Source organism: Oncorhynchus masou, chromosome 23 (genome assembly GCF_036934945.1).
Source record: "Oncorhynchus masou masou isolate Uvic2021 chromosome 23, UVic_Omas_1.1, whole genome shotgun sequence".
Lineage (NCBI taxonomy): Eukaryota > Metazoa > Chordata > Actinopteri > Salmoniformes > Salmonidae > Oncorhynchus > Oncorhynchus masou.
Window position 1 is genome coordinate 10,326,187 of NC_088234.1, and position 14,129 is coordinate 10,340,315.

General features: G+C 51.0%; 1 protein-coding gene across 1 annotated transcript in view; it reads right to left on the reverse strand.

Moving 5' to 3' along the window:
* The window catches only part of phka1a (phosphorylase kinase, alpha 1a (muscle)), a 62,038-nt gene that overhangs the window by 38,465 nt on the left and 9,444 nt on the right, over positions 1 to 14,129 (reverse strand). The window contains exons 2-6 of the mRNA XM_064931102.1: positions 10,744 to 10,902; positions 10,428 to 10,475; positions 9,726 to 9,894; positions 9,379 to 9,476; positions 7,394 to 7,444 (exon numbers count right to left, since the gene is read on the reverse strand). Of these exons, the coding sequence (XP_064787174.1) occupies positions 7,394 to 7,444; positions 9,379 to 9,476; positions 9,726 to 9,894; positions 10,428 to 10,475; positions 10,744 to 10,902 (525 nt within the window). The remainder of the gene's footprint in view (positions 1 to 7,393; positions 7,445 to 9,378; positions 9,477 to 9,725; positions 9,895 to 10,427; positions 10,476 to 10,743; positions 10,903 to 14,129) is intronic.

Here is a 14,129-nt window from a genome sequence, read left to right on the forward strand (position 1 = left end):
AACTGTAGAAACCGAAGGATGGTGACAGATGGCTGGTGTAAAACATTGAAACAATGGAAATGGAAAACTACGTCACTTATATGGTAACAAGAAATGGCACATTACGCTGCTGGTTTCTAGGAATATCCAATAGAAACAGTTAGTAGTATTAATCTATTTATATTCTTGGAAACTCCAGTGACCAACGCTTACAACATGATACTAGGCGAACACAATCAAAGGCACACCAATGACAGACAAATGTGTGTGTGAAACCCACCCTCTGTCCGTCATGAACGCATTCTCAGCTGCTTTGTGTGTGTGTGTCTGTGTGTCTGTGAGAGGATCGTCATTAATCTCTTTCATGGCAGCATGCCAGACACATAAGAAGGGGTGAAAAAGGAGTGAGAGAGGACAGTCCACCCCTCAGAGCCCGGTTCCTCTCTACCCACTACAGACAGTAGAGGACAGTCCACCCCTCAGAGCCCGGTTCCTCTCTACCCACTACAGACAGTAGAGGACAGTCCACCCCTCAGAGCCCGGTTCCTCTCTACCCACTACAGACAGTAGAGGACTGGTCACCCCTCAGAGCCCGGTTCCTCTCTACCCAGTACAGACAGTAGAGGACTGGTCACCCCTCAGAGCCCGGTTCCTCTCTACCCACTACAGACAGTAGAGGACTGGTCACCCCTCAGAGCCCGGTTCCTCTCTACCCAGTACAGACAGTAGAGGACTGCCCACCCCTCAGAGCCCGGTTCCTCTCTACCCACTACAGACAGTAGAGGACTGGCCACCCCTCAGAGCCTGGTTCCTCTCTACCCACTACAGACAGTAGAGGACTGGTCACCCCTCAGAGCCCGGTTCCTCTCTACCCACTACAGACAGTAGAGGACAGTCCACCCCTCAGAGCCCGGTTCCTCTCTACCCACTACAGACAGTAGAGGACAGTCCACCCCTCAGAGCCCGGTTCCTCTCTACCCACTACAGACAGTAGAGGACAGTCCACCCCTCAGAGCCCGGTTCCTCTCTACCCACTACAGACAGTAGAGGACAGTCCACCCCTCAGAGCCTGGTTCCTCTCTACCCACTACAGACAGTAGAGGACAGTCTGGTTCCTCTCTACCCACTACAGACAGTAGAGGACAGTCCACCCCTCAGAGCCCGGTTCCTCTCTACCCACTACAGACAGTAGAGGACAGTCCACCCCTCAGAGCCCGGTTCCTCTCTACCCACTACAGACAGTAGAGGACAGTCCACCCCTCAGAGCCCGGTTCCTCTCTACCCACTACAGACAGTAGAGGACAGTCCACCCCTCAGAGCCCGGTTCCTCTCTACCCACTACAGACAGTAGAGGACAGTCCACCCCTCAGAGCCCGGTTCCTCTCTACCCACTACAGACAGTAGAGGACAGTCCACCCCTCAGAGCCCGGTTCCTCTCTACCCACTACAGACAGTAGAGGACTGGTCACCCCTCAGAGCCCGGTTCCTCTCTACCCACTACAGACAGTAGAGGACAGTCCACCCCTCAGAGCCTGGTTCCTCTCTACCCACTACAGACAGTAGAGGACAGTCCACCCCTCAGAGCCCGGTTCCTCTCTACCCAGTACAGACAGTAGAGGACAGTCCACCCCTCAGAGCCCGGTTCCTCTCTACCCACTACAGACAGTAGAGGACAGTCCACCCCTCAGAGCCCGGTTCCTCTCTACCCACTACAGACAGTAGAGGACTGGTCACCCCTCAGAGCCCGGTTCCTCTCTACCCACTACAGACAGTAGAGGACAGTCCACCCCTCAGAGCCCGGTTCCTCTCTACCCACTACAGACAGTAGAGGACAGGTCACCCCTCAGAGCCCGGTTCCTCTCTACCCACTACAGACAGTAGAGGACTGGTCACCCCTCAGAGCCCGGTTCCTCTCTACCCACTACAGACAGAGAGGACTGGTCACCCCTCAGAGCCCGGTTCCTCTCTACCCACTACAGACAGTAGAGGACTGGTCACCCCTCAGAGCCTGGTTCCTCTCTACCCACTAGAGACAGTAGAGGACAGTCCACCCCTCAGAGCCCGGTTCCTCTCTACCCAGTACAGACAGTAGAGGACAGTCCACCCCTCAGAGCCCGGTTCCTCTCTACCCACTACAGACAGTAGAGGACTGGTCACCCCTCAGAGCCCGGTTCCTCTCTACCCACTACAGTACAGACAGTAGAGGACAGTCCACCCCTCAGAGCCCGGTTCCTCTCTACCCAGTACAGACAGAGAGGACTGGTCACCCCTCAGAGCCTGGTTCCTCTCTACCCAGTACAGACAGTAGAGGACTGGTCACCCCTCAGAGCCCGGTTCCTCTCTACCCAGTTCAGACAGAAGAGGACTCTAGAGCCCACTACAGACAGTAGAGGACAGTCCACCCCTCAGAGCCCGGTTCCTCTCTACCCACTACAGACAGTAGAGGACTGGTCACCCCTCAGAGCCCGGTTCCTCTCTACCCACTACAGACAGTAGAGGACAGTCCACCCCTCAGAGCCCGGTTCCTCTCTACCCACTACAGACAGTAGAGGACAGTCCACCCCTCAGAGCCCGGTTCCTCTCTACCCACTACAGACAGTAGAGGACAGTCCACCCCTCAGAGCCTGGTTCCTCTCTACCCAGTACAGACAGTACAGACAGTCAGAGGAGACAGTAGAGGACTGGTCACCCCTCAGAGCCCGGTTCCTCTCTACCCACTACAGACAGTAGAGGACTGGTCCACCCCTCAGAGCCCGGTTCCTCTCTACCCACTACAGACAGTAGAGGACAGTCCACCCCTCAGAGCCCGGTTCCTCTCTACCCACTACAGACAGTAGAGGACTGTCCACCCCTCAGAGCCCGGTTCCTCTCTACCCACTACAGACAGTAGAGGACAGTCCACCCCTCAGAGCCCGGTTCCTCTCTACCCACTACAGACAGTAGAGGACAGTCCACCCCTCAGAGCCCGGTTCCTCTCTACCCACTACAGACAGTAGAGGACTGGTCACCCCTCAGAGCCCGGTTCCTCTCTACCCACTACAGACAGTAGAGGACTGGTCACCCCTCAGAGCCCGGTTCCTCTCTACCCACTACAGACAGTAGAGGACAGTCCACCCCTCAGAGCCCGGTTCCTCTCTACCCACTACAGACAGTAGAGGACTAGTCACCCTCAGAGCCCGGTTCCTCTCTACCCACTACAGACAGTAGAGGACTAGTCACCCCTCAGAGCCCGGTTCCTCTCTACCCACTACAGACAGTAGAGGACAGTCCACCCCTCAGAGCCCGGTTCCTCTCTACCCACTACAGACAGTAGAGGACTGGTCACCCCTCAGAGCCCGGTTCCTCTCTACCCACTACAGACAGTAGAGGACAGTCCACCCCTCAGAGCCCGGTTCCTCTCTACCCACTACAGACAGTAGAGGACAGTCCACCCCTCAGAGCCCGGTTCCTCTCTACCCACTACAGACAGTAGAGGACTAGTCACCCCTCAGAGCCCGGTTCCTCTCTACCCACTACAGACAGTAGAGGACTGGTCACCCCTCAGAGCCCGGTTCCTCTCTACCCACTACAGACAGTAGAGGACTGGTCACCCCTCAGAGCCCGGTTCCTCTCTACCCACAGACAGTAGAGGACAGTCCACCCCTCAGAGCCCGGTTCCTCTCTACCCACTACAGACAGTAGAGGACAGGTCCACCCACTACAGACAGTAGAGGACAGAGCCCGGTTTCCTCTCTACCCACTACAGACAGTAGAGGACTGGTCCACCCCTCAGAGCCCGGTTCCTCTCTACCCACTACAGACAGTAGAGGACAGTCCACCCCTCAGAGCCCGGTTCCTCTCTACCCACTACAGACAGTAGAGGACAGTCCACCCCTCAGAGCCCGGTTCCTCTCTACCCACTACAGACAGTAGAGGACAGTCCACCCTCAGAGCCCGGTTCCTCTCTACCCACTACAGACAGTAGAGGACAGTCCACCCCTCAGAGCCCGGTTCCTCTCTACCCACTACAGACAGTAGAGGACAGTCCACCCCTCAGAGCCCGGTTCCTCTCTACCCACTACAGACAGTAGAGGACTGGTCACCCCTCAGAGCCCGGTTCCTCTCTACCCACTACAGACAGTAGAGGACTGGTCCTCTCTACCCACTACAGACAGTAGAGGACAGTCCACCCCTCAGAGCCCGGTTCCTCTCTACCCACTACAGACAGTAGAGGACAGTCCACCCCTCAGAGCCCGGTTCCTCTCTACCCACTACAGACAGTAGAGGACAGTCCACCCCTCAGAGCCCGGTTCCTCTCTACCCACTACAGACAGTAGAGGACTGGTCCACCCCTCAGAGCCCGGTTCCTCTCTACCCACTACAGACAGTAGAGGACTGTCCACCCCTCAGAGCCCGGTTCCTCTCTACCCACTACAGACAGTAGAGGACAGTCCACCCCTCAGAGCCCGGTTCCTCTCTACCCACTACAGACAGTAGAGGACAGTCCACCCCTCAGAGCCCGGTTCCTCTCTACCCACTACAGACAGTAGAGGACAGTCCACCCCTCAGAGCCCGGTTCCTCTCTACCCACTACAGACAGTAGAGGACAGTCCACCCCTCAGAGCCCGGTTCCTCTCTACCCACTACAGACAGTAGAGGACAGTCCACCCCTCAGAGCCCGGTTCCTCTCTACCCACTACAGACAGTAGAGGACAGTCACCCCTCAGAGCCCGGTTCCTCTCTACCCACTACAGACAGTAGAGGACAGTCCACCCCTCAGAGCCCGGTTCCTCTCTACCCACTACAGACAGTAGAGGACAGTCACCCCTCAGAGCCCGGTTCCTCTCTACCCACTACAGACAGTAGAGGACTGGTCACCCCTCAGAGCCCGGTTCCTCTCTACCCACTACAGACAGTAGAGGACTGTCACCCCTCAGAGCCCGGTTCCTCTCTACCCACTACAGACAGTAGAGGACAGTCACCCCTCAGAGCCCGGTTCCTCTCTACCCACTACAGACAGTAGAGGACAGTCACCCCTCAGAGCCCGGTTCCTCTCTACCCACTACAGACAGTAGAGGACAGTCCACCCAGAGCCCGGTTCCTCTCTACCCACTACAGACAGTAGAGGACAGTCCACCCCTCAGAGCCCGGTTCCTCTCTACCCACTACAGACAGTAGAGGACAGTCCACCCCTCAGAGCCCGGTTCCTCTCTACCCACTACAGACAGTAGAGGACAGTCCACCCCTCAGAGCCCGGTTCCTCTCTACCCACTACAGACAGTAGAGGACAGTCCACCCCTCAGAGCCCGGTTCCTCTCTACCCACTACAGACAGTAGAGGACAGTCCACCCCTCAGAGCCCGGTTCCTCTCTACCCACTACAGACAGTAGAGGACAGTCCACCCCTCAGAGCCCGGTTCCTCTCTACCCACTACAGACAGTAGAGGACAGTCCACCCCTCAGAGCCCGGTTCCTCTCTACCCACTACAGACAGTAGAGGACAGTCCACCCCTCAGAGCCCGGTTCCTCTCTACCCACTACAGACAGTAGAGGACAGTCCACCCCTCAGAGCCCGGTTCCTCTCTACCCACTACAGACAGTAGAGGACTGGTCACCCCTCAGAGCCCGGTTCCTCTCTACCCACTACAGACAGTAGAGGACAGTCCACCCCTCAGAGCCCGGTTCCTCTCTACCCACTACAGACAGTAGAGGACAGACCCCTCAGAGCCCGGTTCCTCTCTACCCACTACAGACAGTAGAGGACAGTCCACCCCTCAGAGCCCGGTTCCTCTCTACCCACTACAGACAGTAGAGGACAGTCCACCCCTCAGAGCCCGGTTCCTCTCTACCCACAGACAGTAGAGGACAGACAGTACAGACAGTAGACAGTCCACCCCTCAGAGCCCGGTTCCTCTCTACCCACTACAGACAGTAGAGGACTGGTCACCCCTCAGAGCCCGGTTCCTCTCTACCCACTACAGACAGTAGAGGACAGTCCACCCCTCAGAGCCCGGTTCCTCTCTACCCACTACAGACAGTAGAGGACAGTCCACCCCTCAGAGCCCGGTTCCTCTCTACCCACTACAGACAGTAGAGGACAGTCCACCCCTCAGAGCCCGGTTCCTCTCTACCCACTACAGACAGTAGAGGACAGTCCACCCCTCAGAGCCCGGTTCCTCTCTACCCACTACAGACAGTAGAGGACTGGTCACCCCTCAGAGCCCGGTTCCTCTCTACCCACTACAGACAGTAGAGGACAGTCCACCCCTCAGAGCCCGGTTCCTCTCTACCCACTACAGACAGTAGAGGACAGTCCACCCCTCAGAGCCCGGTTCCTCTCTACCCACTACAGACAGTAGAGGACAGTCCACCCCTCAGAGCCCGGTTCCTCTCTACCCACTACAGACAGTAGAGGACTTCACCCCTCAGATTCCTCTCTACCCACTACAGACAGTAGAGGACAGTCCACCCCTCAGAGCCCGGTTCCTCTCTACCCACTACAGACAGTAGAGGACAGTCCACCCCTCAGAGCCCGCTTCTACCCACTCAGCAGTGAGGACTTCCTCCCCTGGGGTTTTAGGCCACTGGACAGTAGAGGACTGTCCACCCCTCAGAGCACTTCCTCTCTACCCACTCAGACAGTATGTAACAGGGCTTTAAAACAGTAGAGGACAGTTTGACATCCCGGTTCCTCTCTACCCACTACAGACAGTAGAGGACTGGTCACCCCTCAGAGCCCGGTTTGATTGACTGAACAGTAGAGGACAGTCAAGAGCCCGGAAACAGACAGTAGAGGACAGAACCCCTGGAGGGTGAATGACAGTAGAGGACAGTGAACCCCTGAGAGGGTTCCTCTCTAATGACAGTAGAGGAATGTCCACCCCTCAGAGTTCCTCTCTACCCAGGTCAGGTGACAGTGAGTGACAGTCCACCCCTCAGAGCCCGGTTCCTGTCTGTGACAGTAGAGGACAGTCTGTGAGCCCGGTTCCTTTACCCACTACAGACAGTAGAGGACAGTCCACCCCTCAGAGCCCGGTTCCTCTCTACCCACTACAGACAGTAGAGGACAGTCCACCCCTCAGAGCCCGGTTCCTCTCTAGACAGTAGAGGACCCACCCCTCAGGTTCCTCTCTGCCCATAGACAGTAGAGGACAGTCCACCCCCTCAGAGCCCGGTTCCTCTCTACCCACTACAGACAGTAGAGGACAGTCCACCCCTCAGAGCCCGGTTCCTCTCTACCCACTACAGACAGTAGAGGACAGTCCACCCCTCAGAGCCCGGTTCCTCTGTTTGACAGTAGCAGGACTTTCTCAGCCCTCAGAGTCAGTCATCTTTATAGGCTTTCCCATACAGACCACACTACAGACACAAGGAATTACCTCCATCATAACCTTCCTCCCCCACTGTGTGAGTGTGTGAGCCCGGTGTATTCTCACTTTAGCCATGCCGATGGAGCTAGTCCACCCCTTGAGCCGGGATCCCCTGGTCTCTACCCACTCAGACAGTCCTGAAAGAGACTAATCACCCCTCAGAGCCCGGTTCCTCTCTACCCACTACAGACAGTAGAGGATTCCACCTAAAGCCCGGTATCTTATAGAGACTTGGTAGAGCATTCATAAAGTATTTATAGAGCTTGGTAGAGGATTCATAAAGTATTTATAGAGCTTGGTAGAGCATTCATAAAGTATTTATAGAGACAGTAGAGGATTCATCAAAGTTCCTTTATAGAGCATTCATAAAGTATTTATAGAGCTTGGTTCCTCTCTACCCAGGCAGACAGTAGAGGACAGCGCATTCATAAAGTATTTATAGAGCTTGAGCCGGTTCCTTCATAAACAGTATTTATAGAGCTTGGTTCCTCTCATTCATAAAGTATTTATAGAGCTTCCACCCCTCAGAGCATTCATAAAGTATTTATAGAGCTTCCTACCCACTTTAGCATTCATAAAGTATTTATAGAGCTTGGTAGCGCATTCATAAAGTATTTATAGAGCTTGGCAGAGCATTCATAAAGTATTTATAGAGCTTGGCAGAGCATTCATAAAGTATTTATAGAGCTTCATAAAGTATTTATAGAGCAGAGCATCATAAAGTATTTATAGAGCTTGGCAGAGCATTCATAAAGTATTTATAGAGCTTGGTAGCGCATTCATAAAGTATTTATAGAGCTTGGCAGAGCATTCATAAAGTATTTATAGAGCTTGGCAGAGCATTCATAAAGTCTTTATAGAGCTTGGCAGAGCATTCATAAAGTCTTTATAGAGCTTGGCAGAGCATTCATAAAGTCTTTATAGAGCTTGGCAGAGCATTCATAAAGTCTTTATAGAGCTTGGTAGAGCATTCATAAAGTCTTTATAGAGCTAAAGTAGAGCATTCATAAAGTCTTTATAGAGCTTGGCAGAGCATTCATACAGTATTTATAGAGCTTGGCAGAGCATTCATAAAGTCTTTATAGAGCTTGGCAGAGCATTCATAAAGTCTTTATAGAGCTTGGCAGAGCATTCATAAAGTCTTTATAGAGCTTGGCAGAGCATTCATAAAGTCTTTATAGAGCTTGGCAGAGCATTCATAAAGTATTTATAGAGCTCGGCAGAGCATTCATAAAGTATTTATAGAGCTCGGCAGAGCATTCATAAAGTATTTATAGAGCTCGGTAGAGCATTCATAAAGTATTTATAGAGCTCGGTAGAGCATTCATAAAGTATTTATAGAGCTCGGTAGAGCATTCATAAAGTATTTATAGAGCTCGGTAGAGCATTCATAAAGTATTTATAGAGCTCGGTAGAGCATTCATAAAGTATTTATAGAGCTTGGTAGAGCATTCATAAAGTATTTATAGAGCTTGGCAGAGCATTCATAAAGTATTTATAGAGCTTGGTAGAGCATTCATAAAGTATTTATAGAGCTTGGTAGCGCATTCATAAAGTATTTATAGAGCTTGGTAGAGCATTCATAAAGTATTTATAGAGCTTGGTAGAGCATTCATAAAGTATTTATAGAGCTTGGTAGAGCATTCATAAAGTATTTATAACCACTGTAAGTAGCAGAGTGAGTAATCAGAAGGGTCCCATTTTAAATTAAATCACCAACCACTTAAAATGCCATTATAGAGCTATATTAGCATTATAGTCTATATTATTATAGTCATTATAGTCTATATTAGCACTACATAGATGCTACAACATCCACAGTTCGCTTCTTCACGTCTTTGAATTTAAACAGAAACTTTCAGCCACTTTGTGAACTATGAAGTCATATCAAATCAAATGTATTTATAAAGCCCTTCTTAGATCAGCTGATATCTCAAAGTGCTGTACAGAAACCCAGCCTAAAACCCCCCAAAACAGCAAGCAAGGCAGGTGTAGAAGCACATAACCTCTACATTAACTCCTATGACAGTTCATAAACACTACGTAGAGACTGAAGAGAAACATACAGCCACTTTGTAAGCTGCCTCGATGTAGAACATGAGATTCTGTACCACATCCACCTCATCCTGAGTGTAGACGATATGAAGTCCTGCAGGACAGACACACGAAGGGTAAATACGAGATCAGCAATTATAAATACCGTTACAAAAAAAAAAAAATACATTTGATAGACTTCTAGTTGCTACGACAACTGGAGACTCAAAAACATGAGGACTAAGTGAGGAGTGGAAGAGGACTGACCACCCCTCAGTTCGTAGGCCTTTGCCTTGTCCTAGAAGACAAAACATATGAAGACGTCATAAAGCTTCATAGAGCAGTCGTGGAGTGTCCCCGCTACCTGAGGCAGTCATCTGAGCGAGGAACAGCAGGAACAGAGAGGTAGCGTCCACTTGGAGGTGTCCCCACTGATCGTCCCCCACCACGGTAGCACAGGTCCTGGTGTTGTACTTAGCATGGAGGCAGTCCATGGTGCTCTTAGTGTACTTAAACTTCTCCACCTTGTCCAGCTGAGAGAAACAGAGAGAAACAGAGACAGAGAGAGAGACAGAGACAGACAGACAGAGAGACAGAGACAGACAGAGAGAGACAGAGAGAGACAGAGAGAGACAGAGAGAGAGAGAGAGACAGACAGACAGACAGACAGAGAGACAGAGAGACAGAGAGACAGAGAGACAGAGAGACAGAGAGACAGAGAGACAGAGAGACAGAGAGACAGACAGACAGACAGAGACAGAGAGAGAGACAGAGAGAGAGACAGAGAGAGAGACAGAGAGAGAGACAGAGAGAGAGACAGAGAGAGAGACAGAGAGAGAGACAGACAGAGAGAGAGACAGAGAGAGAGACAGAGACAGAGAGAGAGACAGAGACAGACAGAGACAAAGAGAGACAGACAGACAGAGAGAGAGACAGAGACAGAGAGAGACAGAGAGAGACAGAGAGAGACAGAGAGAGAGACAGACATGTATGAGCCTTCAGAATGTCTCATTGTGTTATACGGTGTTTACATCTTGTCCAGCTAGAACCTGTGGTTCGTACCTACCTGTCTCATAATGCACTGTAGAACACCTCTCATTAGTTTCACCACACTCTGGTGGGGAGAGAGAATAGAGAAGAGGAGAGAGAAGAGGAGAGAAGTTATCAACAAGCAGCCATTCACCTCCCAATCAGCAGGCAGACAGACCAGAGGACTCGCTAGCCAGGAAGAGAAACAAGACAACTAAGGCTTTGCCACTTGGGACACACACACACAAAAAAAAAAAACACACACACACACACACACAGACGGGCCCTAAAACCGTGAGTCAACAGAACAGTACAGACACAAACGCACGTACACACACAAACACACACAGTACCTGTTCCAGTTCGTAGGCCTTTGCCTTGTCTTCATCTCTGTCTGCATTCTTCCTGTAGGCCAGACTGAGAGCCCAGACAGACAGGATGCTGTACACATTGTCTCTCACCCAGGCATCAGGCTGATCTCCACTAGCTGGGAGGAGACCAGTGACTGGGTCCTAGAGAGGAGAGAGGAGAGAGGGAAGGGGTTAGGGCTGATCTCCACTGGCTGGGAGGAGACCAGTGACTGGGTCCTAGAGAGGAGAGAGGAGAGAGGGAAGGGGTTAGGGCTGATCTCCTCTGGCTGGGAGGAGACCAGTGACTGGGTCCTGGGGAGGAGAGAGGAGAGAGGGAAGGGGTTAGGGCTGATCTCCTCTGGCTGGGAGGAGACCAGTGACTGGGTCCTGGGGAGGAGAGAGGAGAGAGGGAAGGGGTTAGGGCTGATCTCCTCTGGCTGGGAGGAGACCAGTGACTGGGTCCTAGAGAGGAGAGAGGAGAGAGGGAAGGGGTTAGGGCTGATCTCCTCTGGCTGGGAGGAGACCAGTGACTGGGTCCTAGAGAGGAGAGAGGAGAGAGGGAAGGGGTTAGGGCTGATCTCCTCTGGCTGGGAGGAGACCAGTGACTGGGTCCTGGGGAGGAGAGAGGAGAGACCTGTTACATGTCAGAGGTTAGAGGGGACAGGTCAAGGTGATATGGTCATACTGTAGGCATGGTCCCTATAGTGTATTAGGGTTGAGAACTATCCAGATTTCCATTCCTTCATACCGTTTCATACCGTAAACGGTATTACCAGCAGTAGGGCTGGGCGATATATCAAATTCATTTAAAAGTATGTTTAAGCAAGATATTTGTTTTACTTGTATTTAACTAGGCAAGTCAGTTGAGAACCAATTCTTATTTTCAATGACGGCCTAGGAACAGTGGGTTAACTGCCTGTTCAGGGGCAGAACGACAGATTTGTACCTTGTCAGCTCGGGGATTTGAACTTGCAACCTTCCGGTTACTAGTCCAACGCTCTAACCACTAGGCTACCCTGCCGTCCCAAATATGCAAATGCAAGAATCTAGTTATTTTTTTTATTTAAAAATTATTTTTTTTTATGTCAGCCTGTTCTTGTGTTGTCTTTGGTCTTGTCTCCTTTGCTCCTTCCCATTTACACACACGCCAAGCTCCTCCCCCACACGCCAAGCTCCTCCCCCACACGCCAAGCTCCTCCTCCACACACCAAGCTCCTTCCCACCACACACCAAGCTCCTTCCCACCACACACCAAGCTCCTTCCCACCACACACCAAGCTCCTTCCCACCACACACCAAGCTCCTTCCCACCACACACCAAGCTCCTTCCCACCACACACCAAGCTCCTTCCCACCACACACCAAGCTCCTTCCCACCACACACCAAGCTCCTTCCCACCACATACCAAGCTCCTTCCCCACACACCAAGCTCCTCCCCACACCCCAAGCTCCTTCCCATTTACACACACGCCAAGCTCCCCCTCCCACGCCAAGCTCCTCCCCCCCACGCAAGCTCCTCCCCCCACACCAAGCCCCTCCCCCTGCCACTCACAACAACAAAGATGGAAAATGAATGCTCAGTTTCTGTGACGTGCAGCATTACGTTACCACGTGTGCTTCAGAGATTATTTATGAGACATGTTCATTTTCTATAATGGCTGCTACCAGAAGTTGGCCATTATTAGTGAATGTGCATTTTGCATGGTTCTGGTTACATCTGTAACAAAAAGGGCATTTTTATAAAACAGATCAGTGATTATTGCAAAAAAGCAGGTTCAACTATTTTTATACAATGATTACATTATTAGTGGGTCTTATGATTGTGGAAGGCTTATATTAAGTTTAGATATAACTTCACAAGCCCTGAATTCATAAGATTATTGCTGACTGTTTGAAATGCAGTGTATTTTACTTTTAATTGTACAACAAAGCTTATTTAGAGAAAATGTTTTGTTTTAAATCGAGATATATCTAATCGTGAATTGCCCATAGAATTGAAAATAAAAATAGAGATGATTGAGGCCATATCGCCCAGCCCTAACCAGCAGCAAACACAATGGGTGCCTGAGAGTAAACGAAAGGTTGCTGGACCGAATCCCCGAGCTGACAAGGTACAAATCTGTCCTTCTGCCCCTGAGCAAGGCAGTTAACCCACTGCTCCCCGGGCGCCGAAGACGTGGATACCGATTAAGGCAGCCCTCCACACCTCTCTGATTCAGAGGGGTTGGGTTAAATGCGGAAGACACATTTCAGTTGAAGGCCTTCAGTTGTACAACTGAATTGGTATCCCCCTTCATTTCTGAACTTATAAATAATAATGTTTTAATGCTAAGAAATGCTAACAAAGGCATTGTGATGTCACACAGGATTTGGAACTTTAGAACCCCTGTTGGCCAATCATTAAACAGGCTCCCGTCATTCCACTCACTGCCAATCATTAAACAACTGGCTCCCGTTTGTTTGTTTTCCCCACAGTTAACCAGCTCACTGCATGTAGCCACAGTTGTTGACTATTTGTGATAGTTTGAAATCACAAACAGATCACTGACAACCGGTGCTACAGAACTTCTCCACTTTGACAACCGCAGTGGAACTTCTCCACTTTGGCAACTGCAGTGCTACAGAACTGGCAACTGCAGTGCTACAGAAAAAAAAGAACTTCTCCACTTTGACAACGTCTCTCTTGTTTGAACTTTCCACTTTGTTTTCCCCCACTTTGACAACTGCAGTTAACCTTTCTGCAGAACCTGACAACTGATACAGAACTTCTCCACTTAGACAACCGTGCTACATCTTCTCCACTTTGCAACAGTGCAGTTGTTCTCTGTTTCACTTTGACAACTGCAGTGCTACAGAACTTCTCCACTTTGGCAACTGGTTTCCTCACTGCACTTTGTGCTTCAGAACTTCTCCACTTTGGCATGCAGTGTTTCACTTTGGCACAACCACAGTGCTACAGATCTTCTCCACTTTGGCAACTGCAGTGCTACAGAACTTCTCCACTTTGGCAACTGCAGTGCAACTTCTCCACTTTGGCAACCGCAGTGCAGAACTTCTCCACTTTGGCAACTGCTTCTCCACTTTGGCAACTGCAGTGCAGAACTTCTCCACTTTGGCAACTGCAGTGCTACAGAACTTCTCCACTTTGGCAACTGCAGTGCTACAGAACTTCTCCACTTTGGCAACTGCAGTGCTACAGAACTTCTCCACTTTGGCAACTGCAGTGCTACAGAACTTCTCCACTTTGAACAGAACTTCTCCACTTTGGCAACTGCAGTGCTACAGAACTTCTCCACTTTGGCAACTGCAGTGCTACAGAACTTCTCCACTTTGCAGTGCAGAACTTCTCCACTTTGGCAGTGCTACAGAACTTCTCCACTTTGGCAAC